We start from the raw sequence: 26,531 nt of genomic DNA, 5'->3' as shown, positions 1-26,531 counted from the left end.
GAATGTAGGTTTGAATTTGGGTGTAGTTATTTTGTGTAAATAATGGCAAATGTAACATATGTTTGGAATAGTCACTCTCAGCATTTTCAATTAGAAGATGAACCAAATTGGATAATAATGGTCATAAGTTATGGAGGAAATATATAGATTAATTCCTGTCAGTTCCATGTTCCTTGAAAGGATGAAACCCGAATAAACTTGGGATTATTCTGTGAAGTGTAATTTCAATCAATTACTCTCCCAAACTTAGCAAGTACACCAAATTATCAGGGACAAAGTGAATCTGTGTATTTTTGTCAAGGTAAAAGAAAAAATTATATATATATATATATATTTTTCGAAGATAATGGGAGTATTTGTAATTATAATATATATATATATATATATATTATAATTACAAATACTCCCATTATCTTCGAAAAATCCCATTCAAAACAATTTTCTAAACAAAATAAATGTAACTCTGAAAAAAAAACCCGACATAACTTCTCTGTCTTCTTATATTGTTCCTTTATATTTCCACTCATTTTCCACTTATTCTTGTGCTCTTAACTAACCACATGAATGTGCTCAATTTTCTTCGTATATGAGGTCTGCCTTGTAAAGATATTTGCAAGTAGCTTATTAAATCTCATTTAGTAGGCAACCTTCAAAGACCAATAATGCTGAACAAGAGAATCCAACAATACAAGATGAACCGAAAATAGAAAAATGTGTTGGAAGAACTAAAATGGTGACTTAAGATTGAAATTGAAGAAAATTTAATTGCGGTTGAAATTCAATTTCAAAACTAATTTTGGGCTACCAAAAACAGCATCAATGAGTACCCAAGTGCCTTGACTTGGTTTGCAATTTGAGAAATTCCAGTGACCCATACAACATGGGCAGACCTTCAAATGTGCAATGTATACAGAAGAAGAAAAAAAATAAAAAAACTAAGAAAATTGAAGTAATGAATTTTATTAATTAAACACACGACCCTCTACTCAAATTTTTTAAAAAAATTCAAATTTATTATGAATTATTATGAAGTACATCTCGTGATAATATGATGAGTTATTCATTAAATTAACACGTTTTGAGTACTAAAATTTACACATTGACCATCTTATCACTTTGTTAGTATTTAAACAATTATATCATTAAAAAAAATTAAAATATCTTAAATAAAGATATACAAACCAATTCAGATCACGATTCAACTTCATAAAACATATCAAAAGAAAAAAAATATAAAAGTTAAACTAACGAGTGCAATCTAAAGTAAATAATTTAACTTAAAATTTCGAATATAATTTTCATATAGTTCTTTTTCGAATGATCAAAATCCTCCTCTTAAAATTTGTTAACCTTCCGGGAAAAAAAAAAAATTAGTCCCTTGATTGAAGTCAAAAGGAGGTAGTCGGTGCATGGTGAGTGCTCATTACAACTTTCCTCAGTCGGATACAAGATTTGCTGCTAAATTTTTTTTTTTTTTTTTTAAATGACGGATGTACCCATACTTTGCTTGTTTCTTGTTCTCAGTAGGGTTGCAGCAGATAAACGCCACCAACACTCAATTCTCTCCCTTTCTCTCTCCTCGCGCAGCCCTTAAAAACTCCACCTCCACACTTTGTGACTTTGTTACTTCGTCTCCTCTCTCTCTCTCTACACATATATACATATATCTATATATCAATCTATATCTAAATATATAAATATATATATACAGACATCTGTAGAGTTTCTGTCTGCAACAATGGGTGCGTCTCTTCCTCCTAAGGAGGCCAACCTCTTCAAGCTCATCGTTGTAAGTTATCGGTTTATGTTCTCTTTCCGTCTCAATAATAATCATTACAGAATCGAAGTTTTATTGCTCTTTTATCACTTAATGTCACTTTGTTTCCCCCCCTAAAACCCTAGTGCTTTTATGATGGTTACTATGTATAAATTAGCAATATTGCCCTTTAATGTTCAATTTTGATGTTAGTTGAACATTAAGCATGTGTGTGCCGACACAGACTTTTGATTGTATCGTACGAACTCATTTAAAGCTGCGAATTTCAGTAATTGAATGTTATTAGCTTCTAGGCTAAGGTTCTGTTTGTTTTTGCGGAAAACGTTTTCCCAGGGAAAAAGGTACATTTTTTTGGCGTAAAGCTGTAGATTTTCTCCACATTAACCGAATATGCATGATGAGATTTCACCAAGCTTCATTAAAAAGTGTGTATTGAGATGAATAAAATGCATTACCTACCCAGGGTGTTAGAGGGAAAATATTGGAAATAGAGCTAATTTCACCACACCAAGCAATGGCCCCTGTTTGTTTGAGATGATTACCTTAAAATATTTTTAAATTACTATTTTATACCGACGAACTAGAAGGAATTGTGATTCTATTTATTTATTTATTTTCATGTGAAACGTGTCTGCAAGACTACTTAGTGACCTTGGTGGGCCATCTAGGTTTGTGTTATGATAGACGTAGGTCTTCCTTTTTTGTTCTTTTGTCAAACACACATGTTAGTTGCATGTCCAAAACCAGGTGTGATACATGCATGATAATTTATGTTCTGATTTTTGTTGAATTTGAAAAAGGGACTTCCATGACAATGCTCATGCAGCTTAGGGAAGATGGTAGCTATAATGATGATGCTACAAGTTAAATTGTGTCTAGCAAGTGTAAATTTTGGGGAAGAAAAGATGGATGAAAAATTAAGCATGTATGTCAAACATCCAGTGGCACATTGTTTCTTTTTATTAAGTATCCTATGGTGCATCAAGTAGAAGACAGAAATTTGATGGCAGGCCTTTCCTTGAAGTTGTGGGTGTGGGTGTGGTTGGTCCACGGATTGGCGGCTTCACTGAATCACAAGAAAAAGAATGATTATTTACTATGGCACAACAGGGTGCCATTATACTTGCAGAATTTGTGGAGTCGATCTTCCAATCTACCAATATTATTTGGGTCAAGGAATGGGGGTTATCCACTTCTGCTATGATACGGGTTGTAGCAGGACATCTTAGGAAATGTGGAATGATGTTGCTTAAAATTGATTTATTGGTGGACTTCGAAGAGCACATGGATATATTGTAGGCTGCTGGACTTTCTTACTCCTAATAGAATATGGATTTCAAGATGGAAAGTTTTGATATTTTGACCAATGTTTTTTTTATATCTGATAATTAGTGCATATACTGATCATATAACATAGCTTGACCCACAATTAGACCATTCGCCATTATCACAGTCTATGGTACTTGTACTACAGATGAAAAGTTACCAAAATACTCTCAACTACTATAATCTAGTTGTCATTGCTTGGTGCAGTAATAAAAGTTCGGATGAACAAGTTTGAAGACCTGTTTGACTATGATTAGATGACGGGATTGAAAAAATGAATATTTTTACCATTTTGAAAGCTGACCAAATTTCCAGACAAGCATTTATAAGAAAAGAAAAGAAAAGAAAAACAGAAATCAAACCATTTAGGAGGGAGTAAATAAAATTATATTGGGAGCATATTAGTCTAAAACTAACATCAATGCAGAGTTGACTAAACCCAAAAATTGATTGAGTTCTTAAGTAGGCAGCAACAACAACAACAGCAGTAAAGCTATTTCTGCCCAATATGAAACAACTAGTTGTACCCCTTCTATTGTTCACATGCTCTGAACCTGGGGCACTATTGTGCCTAAGAGTTTCTGCTATTAAGAATAGATCTTAAAATTCATCTCCACCTTATTATTTGTGATTAAGTTATTTATGGCACAATTCACATTGAGGGTGATGATTGAGAAAGAGTAGACCAACAATAACATTAACAAGAGGGTGATGATTGAGAAAGAGGTAGACCAACATTAACATTAACTGAACTTATCAAAATAATAAAAAAAATCCATTAACATTTGCTGAGATAGTGAGAAAAGATATTATAGCATTTGGTTTAATTAAAATAAGGGTTCTCAATTGAACAGATTGGCAAACAGGATTCATATAATTAATCCAAAATAGTTGGGACAATGTTTTTTGCTGAGTTTAGTTGAGTTATTTATAGTGCTGTAAAAGTTCGTAAATCTACCATGATTTCACGATTCAGTATTATATTGTTTATCAACATATTTCACTGTTTACTCTATTTGACAGTATTAATATGAAAAACTACTGCTGAATGAAAACGTCTTCATCCTTGCAGAAATCATATGAAACGAAACAGTATAAGAAGGGGTTGAAGGCAGCAGATGCTATATTGAAGAAGTTTCCAGATCATGGAGGTATGCTAGGATTGCCGAAACGCTGAGCAAATAAATATTTTTGAATTAAGCTTGTTATTATGTTTTTTATTTTTATTTTAATACCTTTTGTTTGAATTTATTGCTTTGAGTCAATAATGCTCTTATCCCCCCAATCCAAGCATAGATAATGAAATTGAATTGATGGGGGTTCTATGGCAACCATTTTATTTCCTTCTTTTATTATTATTATTATTATTTTTTAAATAAATATATTGAGAAACAAAAAAGAAAGGAAGTCTGGAGCATGTGAATTTGTTTCCTATTACTTATATAAAAAGAGAACTCAACTTTATTAATATCAAATAGTGGGAAGATTTATAGGTTACGACTGTTTGGAAATTGATGTAGTGGGCATGAGGCTATATGTTCAAGCCTCTCGTTCCAATACAAATGGAAATCAGCCTTGGGTTGGTTCCAGATTTCTTTGATTCAAGTAGGAGGCTCCGGAGAATATCCGAAAATCTTTATAATTGCTTCTTTCTCAATGAAAGATACGAGTTTGGTTCAACCAATTTCCTTGATGGCAAAAGAAAATTTATTGAAAGTAAACACAGAGTACCAAGAGTGGAAGTCCCTAGAAGGAAAAAAAAAAACGTAAATAAATAAAATGAAGCAAAAAATCTATTTACAATGGCTAACCCTCCATTAGAACCATCAATAGATAAATCCCCCATATTAATTAGAAAATTTGCTGCTTTTTTGGTTGGTGGGGATGAGAGAGGAGGGGGCTTAAAACTAAAATCTGGTATCAGAAGTTTTCATAATGATCATCGTACATGTTGAATAAATTATTTGCATTACGTTGCGATAAATCTAAAATTATTGTTGGATTAAACCAGTATGGGTATGATGCAAGGGAAAAAATGAGTCCAATTGGCATGGAATTGACTGTTTTGATTCTTTGTCCATGTCCATTTGGGACAGAGTATCATCAAGAAAGAAAAAAAAAAAAAGCACAGATCAAATAGTTGCCATGGCAATGCATTGCTTGAACCATTTATTTGGAGTAGTAAATATTTTAAACCTATTGTGTCCCCAAAGCTTTGTGGAGTGTGCTGAAACTCAAAGACATTACTGAACATCTATCGTAGACGGGGGACTTTACAATTCTATTGGTTCATTTCCTGGCAGCCGTTGTGTGGCTTGGGGTACCAGTCTGCAGTTATATAAATAGCTAAAGAAATTGGGACATGCTAAAAGTAACGCAGTTAAAAGAACTTTCTAGTTAAATGTCTGAAATTTCATTAAATATTCTTGGAATATTTTATGCATAGTCAAAATCTGAACACTTCTCTAAACAGTCACTTTTCTTGTAGTATAGTTTCTTTTGATAGGCAAAATATAATTCATTTGGAATAGCTTCTCTAAAATTTTTTATTCCTTAACTGAGTAGCTTTGGTGTTGTGGAAATGTCATCAATGCAGCATTAACAATCTAAGTTTTGTTTTCATTCGCTTATTCATGTTGAACATCTATCATTTAGCTTTGGTGTTGTGGAACTGTCATCAATGCAGGATTAACAATCTAAGTTTTGTTTTCATTCGCTTATTCATGTTGAACATCTATCATTTTTCTTGTTTGATTTGTGATCTCAGTGCCAATTTTTTTATTGTCTTTCTGTTCCTCGCCTGGTTACCAGAAACTTTGTCAATGAAGGGGTTAACATTGAATTGCATGGACCGCAAATCAGAAGCATATGAGCTTGTGCGGCTTGGACTGAAGGTTGGAATATTATTCCTGACTTCTTGTTATTATAGTTGTTAAGTATGACTGCTTCCTTAGCATCATTGCTCCGTATAATATGATCAGGCTTATCCTCTCTTCTCAATGCAGAATGACCTCAAAAGTCATGTTTGCTGGCATGTTTACGGTCTCTTATACCGGTCAGACAGAGAATACAGGGAGGCAATTAAATGCTACCGAAATGCGCTGAGGATTGATCCAGACAACATTGAAATACTTCGGGACCTGTCACTCTTACAAGTAAATATGCAGTGTGTGTTATTTGTCTTCTTATTTGGTTGCTTGCCTATAAAATAAGGAAATAGCATCCCTTTAGTTATGTCACAAGAAACTTTTTTTTTCTTTCAGATAGTAGTTATGTAACAAGAACATTATTAACATGGGTGTTAGTGTTCGACATTAATGTCTATTGCAGACTCCTGAAAACAAAATGAAGACGTGTAATGGTTCTTTAATGGTGCCTTGTAAGGTCTAAGGTGTAAAAGAGTTGCAAATAGTGTTGTCATTGTGTCCGAGGTTATCAAATTAATGTTATTGCCTTTTTTCTTGTTTCCTTCTATTGCTATTTGGAACTCTTACTGTTCAAAGGGGCATTACCTACAATCTTGTCTGGCCCTTTTGTTGTCAATTAAAAGAGGATGTAAAATTTGTTAATCACCAAGCAATTTTTTGTATTTGATCCATGTAGACAATTTTCTGACACTATCAAGTAGTCTTTTCCCTTTTTGTGCTTTAAGTTGCAATGTTATGTGCTTTATTTGCTGTCTCTTGTTTTAACTCTTGCCTTTAGCCACTTTTTAAATTTATTATTGGATCAATACTGCGAGAAGTTAATGAAAAGTGGAAGTGTACTGACATTTTACCCAGAATGACTTTACTTTATATAGTCTTTTGTAAAAGATCTCGATTAGTCCCTCAATTAATGTAATGTGTCAACTAATGGTGCCCTTTTTGCCTCCTATATAACAGGCTCAAATGCGTGACTTGGCTGGTTTTGTCGAAACAAGACAACGATTGCTGACTCTGAAACCGAATCATCGCATGAATTGGATTGGCTTTGCTGTTTCGCATCATTTGAACTCAAAGTATTGTCTGATTCTTGGATATTAAAATTTTAATGATTTAACATCTTTTCCTTCATCCTTTATTCTTTGAGATTAATGTGCCTGCTATGGAGTTGATAGAACTAGCTTGTTGTCAGCTGTTTGATTCTTTTTCAGTGGTATTTTAATCAAAGAAGTGGAATACTAAAAGAAATTGCAAATGACATGATTGTGCCTTTTTTCCTGACAATGTGTGTTAGTTTTTCGTTTTGGAGATGTCCAATATATCTTGGAACTATTTAATTGAAGTAGACAGTAAGTCCTTGTTAGCATTTTGTTTTTGATTTCCAGTGTGTTATTTTAGCTGGCTGATGTGGTAAACTATATTTTTTTTCCTTTTTTGGCGATGATAGGATTTGAACCCACAAGCTTCTGCATTTCTTTTTTCTTGTTAGTAAGATATGCTCAAAATTGATGGATAGTAAATATTGCCACTAAAACATGCATCCATCCTTTTTGTCATTGTTGGTATAATGGTATATATCAATTCTTAATTCTTTAATCTAATTTTTATTTGTATAAAACATTCTTTTCCAAGTTGCTAACCGCTGCATAGAACTGATTTATTTAATAAGTTACGAAAGAAAAAAAGAATTATGATTTTTTTTTTTTTTTTTTTTTTTTTGCCCTTTTTGGTACTCACACACACATGCCTCCACTGAGGCTCGAACCCCTGACCTCTCTTTGAGAAGTAGGGGCTTGGTACCACTAGGCCACTGGCTTGATGGTTAAGATACATTTTTCCAGTAGGGATTATAAAGACATGTTACTCTACTGAAATCCACATGTAAGCTTAACGAGTGCACACAACACAGTAAACTGAAGTGAACTATAATAATTGTCTATAAATAAGAAAAACTTAAATTTCACGTGAACAGATTAAATTTTCTATTTTAAAGATGGAAGTATGAGAATTTATTTTGTTGGCTGGGCATCCAGTTGTTGACATGCAAAAAACTCATAGAATGAATAAGTGGTGAAAGCTGCAATACTATCCTATTAAAGGACTAGCATGACAATGCCATATGTGGATGCCTGAAGATCTTGCTCCATTTGTTTTACTACTGATGGTCCCCTTAATCACCGACTCTGGGATAATTTTAAAATTACAATAGAGAGGGTTATAGATAGTTCGTGGACCACAATCCTCCTAATGTTGCCTACAGCGTAACGTGGGAAAATGGTTTTAGTTAAATCATATTTCCCTCCTCATCGTATCTTCATGTCATGCTCACAAATATGGTGACTAGTTTTTTATTTTATTTTATTTGTTTAATAGTTTTGTGTTAAATACTTGATTTATAATTTTTTCTTATATTCGGTAGCCGCATGTTTGATTATATAGGTTGGATAGAATCAACTATGCTAAAGTAATTAGCAGGTGTTGGCTCCTTGTGTCTTTGTATCAATTTAAGTGCTAAGTTGATGGGAATGAAATTCAATATATTTTTCTGATTCCTGCAATAATTATTTACTTACACTTTTTTGTTTATTTTATAGTGGGTCAAAAGCTGTTGATATCCTTGAAGCGTATGAAGGAACTCTTGAGGATGACTATCCTCCGGATAATGAACGCTGTGAGCATGGGGAAATGCTTTTGTACAAGGTAAGTAATTTTGATATACAGGATTATACATCCCCGAATGGCGCATATTTTTCTTTTCACCTATTTGGTGCTTGATGTAATCTTCTTCCTACAGGTCACTTTGTTATTATCATATGTATACAAAAACATGAATTAACATAAGTACATACATGTGTGCCTTAATTTATTTATTTTGGTGGACATTTTGTCACAGCTGATAAATCACTAAAGTTGGGAACAATTCAGTTTAATAGGATTACAGGGATTCTTTTTGATCCCTGTGCTTGAATGCTTCATTTGTTACTTTTACTCATAAATCTTTTATATAGAGGCACAAGCTCTTTGTAGCTTTGTAACCTTTGGCTTTCAGCTACAAAAATGATGACAATGTCTGGGCTTTTTTTATGGTTACATTCATATGATATTCTCCTACAGATCTCTTTATTAGAGGAATGTGGCTTTCTTGAGAGAGCTCTTGAGGAAATGCACAAGAAAGAGTATCAAATTGTAAGTGTATATTAACAGTTTGCTAGGATAGTTCTATAATAAACTTTATATGTTTCTTCTAATTGGACCTCAATTTTGACCCTTTTGATGATTTCTTTATAGGTTGATAAGCTAGCCTTTAAGGAGCAGGAGGTCTCTCTTCTTGTGAAGCTCGGTCACCAGGAAGAAGGTGAAAAGTTGTACAGGATGCTACTTTCGATGAATCCTGACAATTACAGGTATATAGTCATGTTTTTGTTTTTTAATTCTTTCTTCTCCTTCTTCTTCTACTTCTTTTTATTTTTATTTTTATTTTTATTTGTTTTTTATTTTTTATTTTTTATTTTTTTCCCCCTTTTTTCCCCAAATGATATAACATTCATGTTTATAAGCAATAGGTAATTAAATGAAAAATTGCTTCACCAACAAAAACTTATATTTATTGATGACTTATTGGTGCTGTGGATGACTTTTATATACCTCATTTTATGACCAAAGGTAGCTGCGCAAACCAGCTGCAATCAGTTTGCTATCTTGTGCCTGTGATTTGCACATTTGCAGACTTAAAACTATGTCTCTGCAATTATGGTTGTTCAGGTTACTGTTTACTGTCAGCAGCCGAAATCAGGCGCTGCCAGGTTGTTCGGCATATTTGCACCATTTTTTTTTTTTTTTTTTTTGCATAAATGGAAAATTATGAGTGGAAGTCAGAGAATAGAACACAATGACATCATAATTCTCTTGGACTGGTGGACTCTGGATATATATTTTGTTTCAGTGGCATTAGCTGGCATAGTTTGTTGAAAACCTCTCCCTGCGCGAGCCCAGTTACTATTCCCTTGGGTGTGGGGTAAACAAACACCCTTTATTTGTGTCACTTAAACCATAAACTAACTGATTTTATCTTCTCTCTCTCTCTCTCTCTCTCTTTTTTTTAGATACTATGAGGGGCTGCAAAAGTGTGTGGGATTACTTCCGGAAAGTGGTCAATATTCCTCTGCCGAACTTGATCGCTTAGAAGCCTTGTACAAATCGCTTGGGCAGCAATACCGTTGGTCATCTGCTGTTAAGGTGACAGATCCCATATTTGCTCCCTCAAGAATTAGGGTATTTTCCCCATATTTCAGTATGGAAATAGATCTGTTGATTGATAAGTTGAAAAAGGACATTTAATTTCACTGACTAACAAACATTGAGCTGCTCTTTTATCATATAGTGTGCACGTGTATTTGTCCAGCCTTTAAAAAAAAAAATTCTCCTTGGACTGTGACAAACATATTAGGCTTTTCTTGGTTCGTGATCTTCATGTTCATTTGTACATCTGTTCACAAACTTGTGGTTGTCTAAAGGGGGGTTATGATTTTATTCTGCTGCACAAGATAAATTTAAAATTCAGCTGAAGGGAAATTTTAAATTTGCTGTACAAACATTTGCTGTGTTCATACATTTTATTGCCAAATTGGTAGTCTTGGCCTTTATTTGATTATATGTTTTTGGAAACATCTTGAAATTAGGCCACATTTGATGTTTGGATACAAAATGGGGGATCTAGTGTATGTCTTTGATTTGGGATGGGACTCCACTTATCAGTAACAAGCATGGAATTTAGTGGAATTGGGCTGCCTGTCTATGCTGGAATTTAAGTGGCAGTTAATTTAAGGGAAGTTAATTTAATATGGTCTACAGAAATTGTAAGTGATGAGGGAAACAACGTGGTTTACAATTGGTATATGTTGCGCATTAAAAGATGGTGAGTAAGTGTGGAAAAGATGCATATTGAGATTCTAGGAAATTAATCAGCCAACCTTTTTCCCCATCCTAAGTATCTTTTTCTTTTAGGTTGTCTCCGGGTCAAATTTGATTTCGCTGACCAGGTGCTACTTGACCGTAAACTCTTGGCAGTTAAGAGTAACTATTGATGGATGGTCTTGTTGTGTATGGAGTGCCAAGTGGTGCAAAGTGAAGAGCGACTCCACTCCAATTCTGTAGCCCATGAGGAAATACATCGATGTGAGATTATGTGATGGAAAAGATATTGATCAGTACCATAAATATGGAATTTTTTGGTGCTCTTGCTTTATCCTATTCAAGAAAGTCCATTAGTGGATTTTCTGATAGATTGTACCTGTTTATATTTAGTCTGTTATGGAATTCTTTTAAGCTACTTTGGTTTCTCTGTCTGCCTCTGTTCGTGCTGTTGGGTGCTTATACGTGCTGTTTAGTGGGGATGGAGCTGTTTTTGGTCCTCCAAGGAGGCCTGCATTGCGGTCCCTTAAATATTATTGGGGTGTGATTATAGTTTAACTATTAGCTGAAGTTGTTATATGGATTAGTTGATTCTCGAGGCACCTCCTGCTAATTGAGCAATTCGTGTGACCGGGGGACATAGTGCAACAGATAGCTGAGATAAACTTAATGGAGGATAAATATTTCCAGCTAAGCACATATTTAGACCATATGGCTGATAAAATTATTTTGAGAGTATTTACTGCTGATCCTCCTGCAGAAGACCTAAAGTACTATTGAGGACTAATATGAAGTCCTTGAAGAGAAGTGGGAATTTCAACAGAAAAGTGGAAGTCCATTTTGGTTTCCTCCCATTGTATTAAATATGTCGAGCCATGTGTATTGCAGTGGAATTTACTTTACTAGTGTTGTACATTTGTAGTTTTTAAAGTCTGTACAACAAAGGTTTCTTTATTTTGTCTGGTGTGGGCTAAGATGATAGTTTCTAATGATCTTTTGTTTCTTTTTTGCATTTTTGGTTCTGTGCAAGTAGTTTTAAGTGATTTCACATGTGTCAAACAAAATAACTTTTGATATGTTGCCTAAAAGAGTGTGAAGATCTTGGTTACTTCTATGTCTCAAGGATTATGTACTAACGTGAAACTTGAGGACTACCTCTAAATCATCAAAGGTAAGTATAAACAATCGAAGTGAGTTTGACAACTTTTTTGGTAAAATTCAAGTTTTAGCTCTCATGTTTTAAAATAAAGGTCCATAACTCCAATAAACAAGTTCTACCATATAAATTTTTGTACTACCAATGCTTTAAGGAAATCTCAGATTAGTATTATTTTGTGTTTGCGCCTGGTTTGCTGTTATCTTGTATCAGTGAAGGATTCAGCTTAGCCACCTGGTGATGTGGTACATAGTGGTCTACTATGGTCTGCCACAACGGCCCCAACTTGGAGGGGCATCTCTCTGAAGTGTGAATTCTTAAGGAAACAATTAAAAATTCTTCAAGCACATCTAATTCTTCCTCTCCTTGTATAACATTGTTATTTATTTTACTTAATAAAATTTGAAGTTGTTTCTTGTGTGTGAACACAAATGTCAATGTTGCTTTGTAGGGACATAAAGTAAATATTGCTTCATTTAGTCAACCTCATGCCGTTAGTTTAAGATCAAAATGAGTATTTGAGAGGGCTCAAAAACAACCAGAAGCCTTAATAGTTAGATTTGCATATTCTAGGGCTGTATGCTACCAGAATTTCATGGCTTTGGCTTCAAAGGATACCCCAGATTATATAACACAAATATATATGCCCTTCAACCTTTTCAACTATTGTTCGTAGGAAGCACGTATGTCAGGAATGATTAAAATGACAATTTCACTAACTCATTGGTAACCTGAAGAACTCTCATCAATCTTGGTGCCCATAGGAGGAACTGGAAAGTCAATCTAAACGTATAAATTTGTTGCTGATGCATTTTGGTGGCTATTTCTTTTTTTGCATATCTGTGTTATAATTTACATTTCGGGAGGATTGAAAATTATGTTTGCGTTTCATGTTGAAACATGTGTGATCTTCGCTGCTAGCTCCCTCCCATGTTTCTTCCTTATTTAATAAAGCATTTATGTTATTGATCAACTAAATTGAGATCGTGGTGCCCATGAACCACTATGCCTAATTATAGCAGACACAAGATAGAATGTCAGTGACTAAGGATTATGTATTTCGTTTTTGTGAATGCTTTTGTTAGCCACTTTTGTTTTGATATTAATTATAATTATTGTTTTTCATATCTTAGAAAATCATTGCTAACATGTAATGTTGGCGATTAGTCGTGCTATAGTATTACTATTTTTTCTTTTTTTCTTGTTCTTTTGTGGAGGAGGGAGGACAGACATGCTATTGCATTCTGTTTCTTACCTTATATGCATTCTTTTCTACCCAGTTTCTATAAATTAAATCATTAATTTCCAGGACTTTTATTGGACATTGGTTTTTTCCCTTGTCAGAGAATACCGCTTGATTTTCTTAATGGTGAAAAGTTTCGAGAAGCAGCTGATAATTATATCAGGCCTCTTCTAAAAAAGGTACTCATGGTTCTTTTTTATGTTACTTTGACTGGTTAGTTTAGTTTTAATAAGCAGAACTTACACTTCTTTTTATGATGCATGTAGGGAGTTCCTTCATTGTTTTCCGATCTTTCTCCCCTCTATGATCAAGCTGGCAAGGTTAGTGTGCACTTCATAGTGATCATATGAAACCCGGAGAAAGTTTCTTTGGAGGCTATTGAAATTTGTGGGTCTTTTGGTGGTATACTTTTCAATAGTGAATATTAGTGTTTCTTCTGTACCTCTTATACAGGCAGACATTCTAGAGAAATTGATTCTTGAGTTGGAGCAGTCAATTAGGACAACTGGTGGTTATCCTGGAAGGTAATATATGGCTTATATTCTCTCTACTTTTTTATGATAATGTTTGGGAGTGCGAGCCGGTTCCCTTTGTTGCACATAGTGTATATTAAAAAGGGAAGATTAAGATTACAAATTTCTGGGCAAGTTTATGTAATCTGTCTTGAAATCTTGCGGTGGCTCTTTGATCTCTGTTTTTTTAGTTACAGGAGACTAAGAACTTAATATCCATAATTTTGATATTTTTTAGTTTGTACGAGGATTTAAAGGTTTGAGTTGATTACGTTTAACAATTTATTAGAGCATCTCCAATGCAAAATGCTATTTCTCCATAGTAAAGTTATATTTTAAGAGGAGCTACAGTGCCAAAATTTTATATTTTAGCAATTCTATTCCAATGGTACATTTTCATCCAAAATGTTCTATTTTAGCAATTCTGCTTCAATTGAGATGACACTTTGACCATTACTTTCCTTATTTTAATCAATGTATTATTCCTGCATTTTCATGTGACTTTCTAGCCCATATCTACACAAAAATACAAAAAAAAGGGCTTAGCATCTCAAGTTCTCAACTTATAACAACCTGCTATATATGAGAGAAGTTTTGAGAATCTCATATTTTGAGAGGTTGTATAGTACATCATTGGAGTGTATCGAAAAACAAAATCTCGTATATTTTAAGTTTGAGAGGACATTTGAGAGAGCATTGGAGACGCTCTTGGGGGCAATTGCTTGGTGCACTAATAAAATTCTCGGGTTGTTGAGCGTGAGAACACAGGTTCGAATTCTAAGAGTAGCCACTTTGTGTGCATTAATGCAAAAAGGTTGGGTTTTTAACTAGTCCCCCTCCCAGCATCCTCGATTAACGAGGGCCACACTAGGTAAGGACCCTTTTACATTTTAACAAGGGTAAATTACATTGACCTCCCCTGAGGTTTGGATAAATTATACACGGATAGAGCGTTTGGCTTTATTACTTTGACCTCCCGTAAAAGTGTGAAATGTCTTTCATACCCTTATCTAATTTAATATAAAAAATTTGTCAAACAAGAATACTCTATTCCCTTCTTTTTATCCCTTTTAAACATTATATTACTATATATATATATATATATTTGATAAGTAAAATGTATTAGAAAGCGTTCAAAAGGGGAACATGTCCCAAGCTATACAAAAGCAAAACGGAACCTATGAACTCAAAGAGCCCAAAAGGTTCAGAATATCCTCAACGGAAAAATAATCTCTCCCCCAACCCCAACAAAAAAGAGTACAAATAATAGAATATTTCAGCACCCCAATGGAGGACTCCTTCCCATCAAAAGATCTTCTATTTCGCTCTTTCCAAAGGCTCCACCAAACGCAAAAGGGTCACCCTCCAGAACCTCGCCTAAGTCCCCACCCATTGGCCCCTCCAAGTATCCAGTAATTCCCGAGAAGTCCGAGGCATGACCCAATGAATACCAAACAAACCAAAAGTAAGACTCCAACAGTCATGAGCCACTGGACAATGCAGCAGAAGGTGATCCACTGACTCCCCAGTAAACTTACAAAGACAACACCGATTAACAATGATATGTCTTTGCTTCCTCAAGTTGTCTAAAGTCAATATCTTACTCCAAGCTGCAGTCCACACAAAAAAAGCCACCCTAAGAGGCGCCTTATACAACCACACCGTCTTCCACTAGAAAGTGGCGCCATGAAAACCAGAGAGGCATACAAAAAAGGACTGGACCTAGAACATCCCCTGTGTAGAAGGCACCCAAATCAGGGAATCTGCACCAGTGCCCTCCACCTCTTGTCTGTACAGGAGAGCCAACAAACCAGTGACATCATCCAACTCCCAATCCTGAAAAGATCGCTAGAATCGCACATCCCAAGACAACCTCCCGCTATTAAGACGATAGCAGTTAGCAACCATAGCATGTTTGTCAACAGCAATCCTGAACAGCCTTGGGAACAAAAAAGCCAATGGCCTATCCTCACACCAGGAGTCCTCCCAAAACCGGACATTCCTTCCATCCCAAACTCTGAATCTAATATGTTTGGAGAATTCATCCCACCCTTTACCAATGGCCTTCCATACCCCCACTCCACTGGCAGACCTGACTGGCTTAGCTGACCACCCCCCTCTCCTCTCCCCAAAGCGAAACGATATAACCCTTCTCCATAATCTATGTCTTTCACTACCGAATCTCCAAAGCCACTTGCCAAGGAGAGCACTATTGAAGGGGGCCAATTTCCTAATCCCAAGCCCTCCCAACTGAAAAGGCCTACAAGATGATACTTAAACTCTTCTCCACGACCCCCTCCAAAAGGAAGTTTCGTTGAAGCATCTCAAGTCGTCCAACAATAGAGGCTGGAATCCGAAAAAGCGAAAGAAAGTACGTTGGGAGGCTTGACAAATAAATATATATATATTACTATATATATATATTTATTTTTTGAGAAAAAGGAAACCTAATTGAATGTCATTAACAAAAAAATATGTATATATATTTGTAAAATATATAATATTAAATTTGTATGAAAATTGATACTTTGCATTTCAATGGCATTTCATGATATTTTTGTCATCTCATGTCAAAATGTAAGTTGTTGAGGTCTTTTAACACAAGGAAAGGGCAACTTAGTCATTTTTTTTTAATTTTCATTAACGGCGGGGTGGTGTCGCTGAGCGCACACACCAAATCTCGGGGGAGCTTAAAGTAATAAAGGCCAAATGCTCTATCTGTATGTAATTTGCCCAAACCTCAGGGAGGTCAGTGTAATTTACCCTTTTAACAATTTATTCCTTCTAGACCTATGTTTGTCTTCTTAGTAGTTTGTTGTTTTATGCAGAATATAAGGAAATATCTTGTGATGAGTTGTTTTAATTGCATGTGTACAAAATTATAAATTGTACAAGATAATGCAATACTTAGAAGCAAATTCCCAATGCATCCCACTTAGATCTACGACTAGATTAGCATAGTTAGGATTATTTCTCAAAACTTTCTATAATTGGACCACTAATCTATACAAGCGTTATTGCCGGCCCGCTTTGAAGAATTTGTGGGCCGGCAGGCGAGACTGAATGGGTGGGCACGATATAGCAAGTCAAGCCCAGTTCAATTTACTTTCAGTTGTAAGTCATCCCTTCTGCTCACTTTAGGGGCCTTAGCATCGAAGAACATTGCAAGCTTTTATGGTTATTATTTTCTAATGTATAAGATTGGATCTCACACATGCAGGGCAGAGAAAGAGCCCCCTTCAACACTTATGTGGACTTTATTTTATTTGGCTCAGGTTTGCTGTCATCACTTGGAAAATTGGTTGGCGTAATTTTCTCTACAATCTTATTTCTTTTACATTTTCTTAAAGAAGTTTCATCTTAATGCAGCATTATGACAGACGGGGCCAATATGATATTGCTCTTGCCAAAATTGACGAGGCAATAGAACATACTCCGACTGTGATTGATTTATACTCGGTCAAGGTGTGTTTATAATTTCTCTGTGCGATTTACTGATAGTTTTTGTTCATCTTCCAGTTTGTGGTATTTATGATTTCAGTTGTTATACATCTATTGATTTTTTTTTTTCCTTTGCTTGACCCTTCGTTATTTTTCTTTGATTTTATTCATTCCTAATCAACTTAAATATGATTGCTTAAAAATATACTGATTAGTTTGAACATCATGTCAAGTTATTTGCTTGTTTCTTTCTGAGAATCAAGAGCTGATCTGTTGGATGCCTGCGCGAGGGCAGAATGTGTAACTGTCATTTATTGGTTGTTTGTGACTAGTGAGTTGATGAGTTGTTTTTGGCTGAGTACAGAATCAAGATTCTTTAGCTTTGAAGAATTTTCTTGTGGAAGTTTTTTTACACCAATGAACTTCTCTGCATGATAAGACAAGGTTCTAAGATAATGTCAAAGCTAGGTTTATATTCAGTCAGCTCTTCCTTGTACCTTTATTAAAGGGGAACACCCTTGCATGCTATCTCTGTCCTTCAAGTTGGGAATCATGGCTGAATTTAGCAGTTGGATTCATTAAATGTGGTATGGTTTTTTGGGTCTTAGTTAAAGTGCCAACATTGTCAGGGTGTGAACCCGTAGCAGCAAATGGAATATTGTAGTTGACTCTGTTAACTTAGGCTATGTTTGGTATAAATAGGAGGGAAAAGAAAATGAAGGATAACATTAGTTATTAGTGAAAATAAAAGCAAGGAAAGGATAGTGTCAATATGTTAGTGTGTTTGGTTGATTAATGAAGGAGAAGAAAGGAAAAGATAGTGGAGAGAAGAAAGGAAATGATTGTTTTATATTGCGAGTGATAAGGGTAAAATTGGAATCCATTTGTTATAAGAAACAGGACAAAACAGGTAATTAGTAACTCTCCTATCATTGCTGTCAAAAATTGGAAGGTTAAGAAAATCACTGTGCAAGGGGTTAATGAGCCCCCCTTTCTCAGTCCAAATCCTTCCATATCTCTCCAGTTGTTTGAAACAAACACAAGTTTTCCTTCCAAATCATTCCATTTCTTTTTCTCATATTCATCAGATGGCCCTTAACAGTGTAAAACTTGCAGATTCAAATGTATGCATTTTGCCACCCCAGGTCAAAGTTGTTATTGTAAGTCTATTAGAAAATGTATATTGCATGTTTATTGAGTTTCAGAGAGTTAGTTTTTGTTCACCATTTACATGCCAGGAAAATGTATATTGCATGTTTATAGTTTTTGGAGTGGGACATGTATTTTGGGACATCCCAAAATAGAAAGATGCCCAAGAATTTTGGGACAAAGGGAGTATAACATAAAGATATTATAGTTACAGATATATGTGTCGTGTGTGTGTGTGTGTGGATGAGCTGATAAAGATGTTTTCAAAAATTTCCGATCAAATTTTAGATTAGAGTCCTTATTTATCTCCATGATCCTTCCCCACTCAACCCAAATACTCACTTTCAAATACCGCTGAATAGTTAACATATCTTCCATCTTCATAATAAATTCTCCACCACCCTTCCCAAGATTTTGATATATTAATTTATTTATTTAATACACTCGATAATCTCTAGAAAAAATTGTAGGATAGGAGGTAGAAGACTTCATTTGGAGGAAGGTTTAAGAAAGAGAGATAAATTGACTACTTCTAAAACAGACGAGTGTACGCTTCCTGTTTCAATACATCACTGTGTTGTAAAGTTGCTTAACTATCCATGCAAATTATTAGAAACCTGAAAATGTCGATATGAATGTAAATTGATATGCATGAGAAAAATTTGTGGAAGACATGTTTTAAGTATGCAATTACTTGAATCGGTAGATGAACATGTTATTTAAAATATATACGTATAATTTTGCATATTCGTCTCTGTACACATGTTGTAGATTTATTTGCAATTCAGAGGGATATCGATTATATTTGAACTAGCATAAATGTGTTAGAATGAAGATTAAATTAATGTTGGACACAAGCAGTAATGTGTCTTCATTTGGCATGCAATATATATATATATAGTTTGATATAATGGTCAGGTGATTTGTTTGGAATATATATGTATAAAATTAATATCATACATGGATGATTTTGGGTGCAATTTTGGTCTTATGGTATGTGACAGATTGAAATGGTATTACACATCTATGGAAGAGCAAGGAGACCCACTAAGACCTAATTGGAAGGGGTCAGTTTGATTAATGTTGCCATTGCCCTGATTTGATTAGAGTTGACCAAGGTTAATTAAATTGCTAGATTATCCAAGCTGACTAGATTAATTGACTAAAATTATAGTAAATAGAAAATAAATCAACTAGATGAAAATTTGGATAATGAAATGGTTATCATTTGATTTTTATTTATTTATTTATTTATTTATTTTTGTAAATTAGAAAGAAAATGGAAATTGGTTGAGTGGTTCCTCCCAAAGGTTCTGAGGATAAGATTTTGGGATGGTTGTGTATGAACCCACACACGAGATTAATGAACGGTTGAGTATGGTCCTGATAATGGATTTTGGGATGGTTGTGTACGATCCCACGCTTGAGATTAAGGATGCTCGAGTATGGTCCTGATAAAATATGTTGGGATGGTTGCATATGATCTCACACGTGAACATAAGGATGGTTGCATACGGTCCTATTTGTGAGAATTTTGAGATGGTTGCGTACGATCCTGCACACGAGGATAAGAGCGGTTTTGTATAGTCCTGGATGAGAATTTAACTATGTTAGTAGGAGTGCAACTTGGGCGGACCAACCTGAGCCTAACCTGAGCCTAACCTGATCTTTTACAGGCTTGGACAACCATTTTTACAATTTGGGTTAGGCTTGAGTTGAAAAATCTTAATCCGAACTTAATTAGGGTTGGGCTTGGGTCGAGGTGTCAAGAACTTGAGCCAACTTGAATTCTATTTTTATTTTTTTATATATTTTATAATTTTAATATAGTATATATATTTCAAATTATGATCACAATTTTCTTTTTAACTTTCTTTTGTTTAAATTTTAATTTATTCTATAATAATAATACTCTCGTTAATTAATTCCATAATTAATTCTTTTTTTAATTTTTTAGAAATTTACATTAATTTTTTAGAACTTTTTATGTGGTACCCCTACTCGAAGGTAAAATTGATGTACTATATGTATTTTTGATATAGACACACGTGTGCACATTGAGTTTCTATCCTCCTTGCTTCTTTAGATCTTCCCCATTTTCTGTTTTTACACACATTTTTGTATGTGCAATGGTGCAAGGTCCTTGATCCAGGAAAACCAAACTATTGCAAAAATTTGGTCCAATTTGACTGGATTAGATACTAACTTGACTACCCCGATCATGATTGGGCTCGGGCTGGCTCTCCGTAACCCGAGGTAGGCTTCAACCCGGCTTGGGCTACATTACTCATAGCATAGGTTGGGCTAGGGTTGACCCTTCAACCCCCTCAAGTTGCACCCTAATATGTTAGTATAGTAGTCTATACATGTCTAATTATGATATTAATCCTATGAGTGAGTTCATATTGCACAGTTTTGTTTTGCGCAAGAGTGCCACTTGTTGCGCAATGAACTTGTTGAGTTGTGAGCTCACTCCTTGCTATCTTTTAGGTACTACTTGCTATCTTTGGAGGGTCAGTTTTGGGTGCTTGGAAGTGATGAAGCTTCAAAAATTGTCATCGTTCCTCTTAGCTCTTCTTTCTTTTGTCGAGAGAGCTATGTGGTGAACTCTTGATGAAGGAAGATTTAGAGTGGACTTTGTTATGATCTCTTGTTTACGTTATGATGATGTTTTGAATATTGTGTTAGACTTCATATTTCCTTATGGTTGGATAATTATTTTAAATTAGTAGTCCATATGTGGAATGTTAGTTTGCTGTATTTGGTATTTGTTACAGTTTACGCTGTGAATTAAAAATGATGGGGAATTTATTCTGAAATTTGAGAGGGGGCGTGACGTGAAGTACATAATATAATTGCTAGCATGATGCCTTGGCATGTTGTGGTAGGAAAGAAATAAAGTGAAACATTTTAGCAGATAGTCAATGTGGTATAGGTAGTTTTGATTATAGTCAATGTGGGAAAGGTAGTTTTGATTACCTTAAAAAAGATTTAAATACCTCACTATTCCCTGGACGATTATATGGCTTTTGTCTTCTTACACTGGGAAAACGATATTTGATTTATGTGGACCTATATACACTGTAAATGATAAAAAAATATTGCATCCCTTGGTTACTGGTGGTCTGATTCTATTGTTAGTTTTATTTTAGGTTTCAAATATTAACACCATCTGCTACTGATCACAGGCCCGAATACTGAAGCATGCTGGTGACTTGGCGGCTGCTGCTGCATTGGCAGATGAAGCTAGGTGTATGGATCTTGCAGATCGCTACGTAAATAGTGAATGTGTGAAACGTATGCTGCAGGCTGATCAGGTTCAGAACTGCATTTCTATGCTTTTCTCTTAGTTATAGGTGATATTTTTGCATGTAATTGTCATGTTTGCTGTTTTCTGTTGCATAACTTTCCTTTGTATTTATAATGCTTTCATATGAACATTTTTACCCTTGAAGGTTGCCTTGGCGGAAAAGACAGCTGTCTTGTTCACGAAAGATGGAGATCAGCACAATAACCTTCATGATATGCAGTGCATGTGGTGTGTCTCTGCTTGGAGGCCTGATATTGGTAATTGTTTTTGTTCTTAGCTACTAAATGTGCTAAACTCTCTCTCTATTTGGAAGGTATGAACTTGCTTCTGGAGAAAGTTACTTCCGCCAGAGCGAGCTTGGACGCGCTTTGAAGAAGTTCTTAGCTGTGGAGAAGCATTATGCAGACATCACTGAGGACCAGTTTGACTTCCATTCTTATTGCTTAAGGAAAATGACTTTGCGAGCCTACGTAGACATGCTGAAATTTCAAGATCGGCTGCATTCACATGCTTATTTCCGCAAAGCAGCGTCTGGAGCTATCAGGTGAATATTTTTTTTTTGGTTTACACAAGTGTAGATTATTTAACAATAAAGGTGATTGGTTCCCACTATTTGCCAATAATGTGCCTTAATATGTATTGGTATCGAAATTATAGATTATTGATAATGAGATATTGTTTCCTTCAACTCGTTCGTAACCAGTTGTGTAAGTCTCATTCCATCTTAATGTTCCTGGTTCTTTATCACCTGCAATGCGATCCTTGTCCTCTCTTCATATTCATGATTAATTGAATTGAGGTGCAGGTGCTATGTGAAGCTGTATGATTCTCCTTCAAAGTCAGCAGCTGAAGAAGATGATGAAATGTCAAAAATGCTTCCTTCTCAAAAAAAGAAACTGAGGCAAAAACAGAGAAAAGCAGAAGCCCGAGCTAAGAAAGTATTTTACCTTGTTTCTATAAAATCCGAGAAATTCTTTTCTGTCTGAATTCTTTGAATCCAAATATTTTGTTTTTTCTTAGGAGGCAGAAGTGAAAAATGAGGAATCAAACGTTAGTGGTGTCTCTAAGTCTGGAAAGCGACATGTCAAACCAGTAGACCCGGATCCACTTGGGGAGAAGCTGGTGCAGGTTCTTTTTTCCTCCCTTTATCTTTTGAGATTTTTCTAGTTTTCTGTATTTTGAGTGTAAGATTTTTGACTGCGTCTGGACCTGTCAGTCTTCTAGCTTAGTTACTTTCTTAAATTCCTTGGGTAATAACATATTAATTGGGGATATGCATAGGTTGAAGATCCTTTGCTGGAAGCTACAAAGTACTTGAAGTTGCTTCAAAAGCACTCACTTGATTCCCCAGACACACACTTGCTTTCTTTTGAAGTATATATGAGAAAGCAAAAAATCTTGCTTGCCCTTCAGGTACTTTTGTATTCATAATTTTTTTTTTTCCTTTTCCACTATCCGTCACTCTTTTGGCTTTACTAATGTTAACTAAAACTAATGGGTGGCAGCTTAATTTAACGCCTATGATAAAAGTAGGTCAATTTAATTTGAATTCCTACTGAAACATTTTCCTATTAACATCTAGAAACTGTTTGTTAATTGTAATTTCTTGGAGGGAAGCAAGCTCAATCATGAATGATTCCCTCTCCCCTACACACTATAAATGAATTTGATTTCAGTTTAAAGTACTTTTAGCTCCTTCCTTGTGGCTAAACGATATGTATGATCTTCTGTTAATTATGGAAGTGGATGAACATGTTTGTTCTTATCTTTGAACTGTAGGCTCTAAAGCAGCTAGTACGGTTGGATGCCGAAAACCCAGATTCACACCGCTGCTTGGTATGTCCTTTTTGTCCTTAACCAATTGTAAATATGTCGGAGAATTTTGTTTTGCAATTCTACAAAATGCAAACACATACATTGTATCAGTTCTTTTCCCTTTCCCATTCCCAGTACCCAAAGCATGCAGTACTTAAAGAAAAGGGCTTCCCTGTATGCACTTGCTGATTATAAACTTGTTTCAGATAAAATTCTTCCACAAAGTGGATTCAATGCCTGCTCCAGTGACCGACACTGAAAAACTTATTTGGGGTGTCTTAGAGGCAGAGAGGCCTTCATTCAGGTTATCTTGGATATTTCCTCTTGTTTACTTTCCCAGGCTTCCGTAAATTATTGTTACATTTATTGGTAATTGCATAGTAAATGCGTCTATTTTATTTTTATCTCTGTAGTCAGTTGCGTGAAAAATCACTTATTGAGGCAAATACCTTCTTCCTTGAGAAACATAAAGGTCATCATCTACCTTATCTAACTTATATGCAGATATATACACACTCCATTTTATAACATTATCATATTGGTTTTCATTGTCTACAGATTCCTTGATGCATAGAGCAGCGGCGGCAGAAATGCTATATGTTCTAGTACCAGACAAGAAGGCCGAGGCTATAAAAATAATTGAAGATTCATCCAACAACCTGGTGTCAACGTAATGTCTCTTGCTGAATTAAGCTTATCTTGTTTCTCCTTTATTATGTTGGGGGGTATGTTTTCTTAGACGGGGATTGAACATTGAAGATCTATATATATTTTTATCTAAATTAGGAATGAAGCACTTGGACCAGTCGGGGAATGGAAACTCAAAGACTGTATTCAAGTTCACAAACTCCTAGGGATTGTTTTTAATGACCATGATGCTGCATCAAGTAAGCCCTGCATTTAATTTCTTCATCATCTGCTGTTTGTACAAGAGTACTTGTTTCTTGGTATTTTAAGTTGCTTTTTTATAGATGACAAAGGAAGTATATAATATAATGAAAATTGGCATCTAGTGGCATTTTGTTTGCATTTAGAGTTAATACATAGGGTTTTAAATCTTTTGGGAATTTTTTCTCTCTAAAATGAGGTACACATGTTCTGACTTAAGTTATTTGATTAGTGATTATCAACACAATAAATATTTTTTATTTTTTATTTTTTTTTGTGATGCATAATGAAATATATTGTCTGCAAGCAGTAATGCTTGGTATTGTTTAGTGATTGTTGCTTTGCGTTATGTATAGAAAGTATTTTGTATCGTCAGAATTTACTTTATTAATGGAGGAAATCCAGAAAATTGTTATCACCGACAACTGAGCGAGCACAAAATTCTGAGCTTATTGTTACACTTTTGTTCTTCCCTCAAATTCAGGTTACGGTATTTAGCAATTTTTGCAGACCAGACATATGTGCACTCTAATATAATATTTATGTGTTTCCATCTAATTATCCAATAGTTTTCATATTTGCTCACGCTTGCATGAGCCGAACTGGTTCTGCCAAAGTTCTGTAATGAACCTTCAGTTTATTACATGATAGCTTGTGCAGCTGTGAATGTCATCTCTGACTCTATGTAAATAATAACAGAATGCTTTTCATCCATTCATCAACATGCCATATGCCACCATTTAATATGTTTAATATTCATTTTTTTTTTTTTTTTTGGCTAATAATTTGGAAATCTTACGTTTGAATATCTCCTTAGTTAGAATTGATACTTCAAATGAAAAGGGCATGAATAGGAAAATAGGGATTTTCTGTGTTAAGAGTGACTGCATTTTTGCTTCTCTCCCCTTGGTAAAAGCATATAGCCAATGTATAAATTAGGGACATTATTTAATGTTTGTATCACACTAAAAACATTCGGAAACACCAAAATGTATAGACATAATGCTGACACTGATTTTATCTTATAGGATGGAAAGTGCGATGTGGTGAGTGCTTTCCATACTCAACGTACTTTGAAGGCAGCCACAGCTCTGCCATCCCCAACTCGGCCTACAACCAGATACGCAAGAACCCTGAAAATGGTGGTCATAACCATCCAGATTCTGATCAAATTTCTGAAGCTATTCCTTCAAATGGAAAACTAGAGGCCTTTAAGGACCTCGTCATTTAATTACAACAGAGATGAAAGGCACACTTCAAGAAGTATCTGCAAGAGGCTTACTGTTCTGCATGATAAGAATCATAACACCATGCTGCGGCTTAGAAATATACCCAGATGAGATGAGATGAGATGAAAGCACAGCACATCAGAAAGATCATTTTAGCAGGGTTCAGGTTATGGCGACTTCCTGTTTACTATAGCTTTGAGATTGGAATTTTTTTTTGCCCTAGTTCGACCTCCACCTGATTTTAGAATGCATTCCTTTGCAAGTGTGTATAATTTACTTGCATTGTATTTCTAAAGTGGTTGATTTTTATGTTTGCTCTATTTTGGTGGCACTGTGACGAGAGGTTTTAGGGGTTTGTCTTTGCACTAGCAACATTTAAACCGCTTTTAGGTTGGAGGGAGTTCTAGGAAAGTTTTTAAGAGTACTGGTCCTATGCTGGGTCAGCGAAGCACTATACCCAATAGAGTTGATTACCAGAGCATGTTGTACTTCCCCCCATTTCGTTGACCATTATTTATAATGTATAAATGCTATGTTATGTGAGAAATTTTGGCATGGAATTATTCAATAACCAATTGATATTTTGCTTCTGTATCATACTTTTAAGCGACTTCAGCTACCTAATGTTCTAGTGATGTGATCCTTTCTATTTGGTACTTGAGGGAATAAATACAGTTCTGCAGTTTCGAGACTATATGGTCCCGGCCAATCGCCTACCTATATGGTTCCGGCCAATCACAAGTTGACATTCCAACAAAATTTGAGTATTGTCTAAAGTTGTGTGCGCGTGTTATGTTATATTTAACTGAAGCAAAAAGCCTACTTTGAACATATTTTGGCGTGTTCTCCA

General features: G+C 35.1%; 1 protein-coding gene across 1 annotated transcript; it reads left to right on the top strand.

Annotated features, from left to right (window-relative positions):
• The first annotated feature begins 1,492 nt into the window (after positions 1-1,492).
• On the top strand, positions 1,493-26,278 carry LOC132286793 (N-terminal acetyltransferase A complex auxiliary subunit NAA15). The gene is made up of 26 exons (XM_059789181.1): positions 1,493-1,789; positions 4,176-4,254; positions 5,915-5,997; positions 6,109-6,258; positions 6,988-7,103; positions 8,622-8,727; positions 9,142-9,213; positions 9,316-9,431; positions 10,131-10,263; positions 13,439-13,516; positions 13,604-13,657; positions 13,791-13,861; positions 17,070-17,124; positions 17,219-17,314; positions 21,628-21,756; positions 21,895-21,977; positions 22,063-22,293; positions 22,555-22,687; positions 22,770-22,877; positions 23,031-23,162; positions 23,529-23,585; positions 23,771-23,868; positions 23,978-24,036; positions 24,123-24,234; positions 24,351-24,451; positions 25,481-26,278. Exons 1-26 carry the CDS (start codon positions 1,739-1,741, stop codon positions 25,681-25,683), a joined length of 2,706 nt encoding a protein of 901 aa, XP_059645164.1. The 5' UTR covers positions 1,493-1,738; the 3' UTR covers positions 25,684-26,278.
• Positions 26,279-26,531: the final 253 nt, after the last annotated feature.

This window comes from Cornus florida, unplaced genomic scaffold (assembly GCF_030987335.1).
Source record: "Cornus florida cultivar Cherokee Brave unplaced genomic scaffold, ASM3098733v1 CherokeeBrave_3.0.0_Hap2_Chr11, whole genome shotgun sequence".
NCBI lineage: Eukaryota > Viridiplantae > Streptophyta > Magnoliopsida > Cornales > Cornaceae > Cornus > Cornus florida.
The sequence above is the reverse complement of the archived record's forward strand: the minus strand, read 5'-3'. Positions and strand labels throughout refer to the sequence as shown.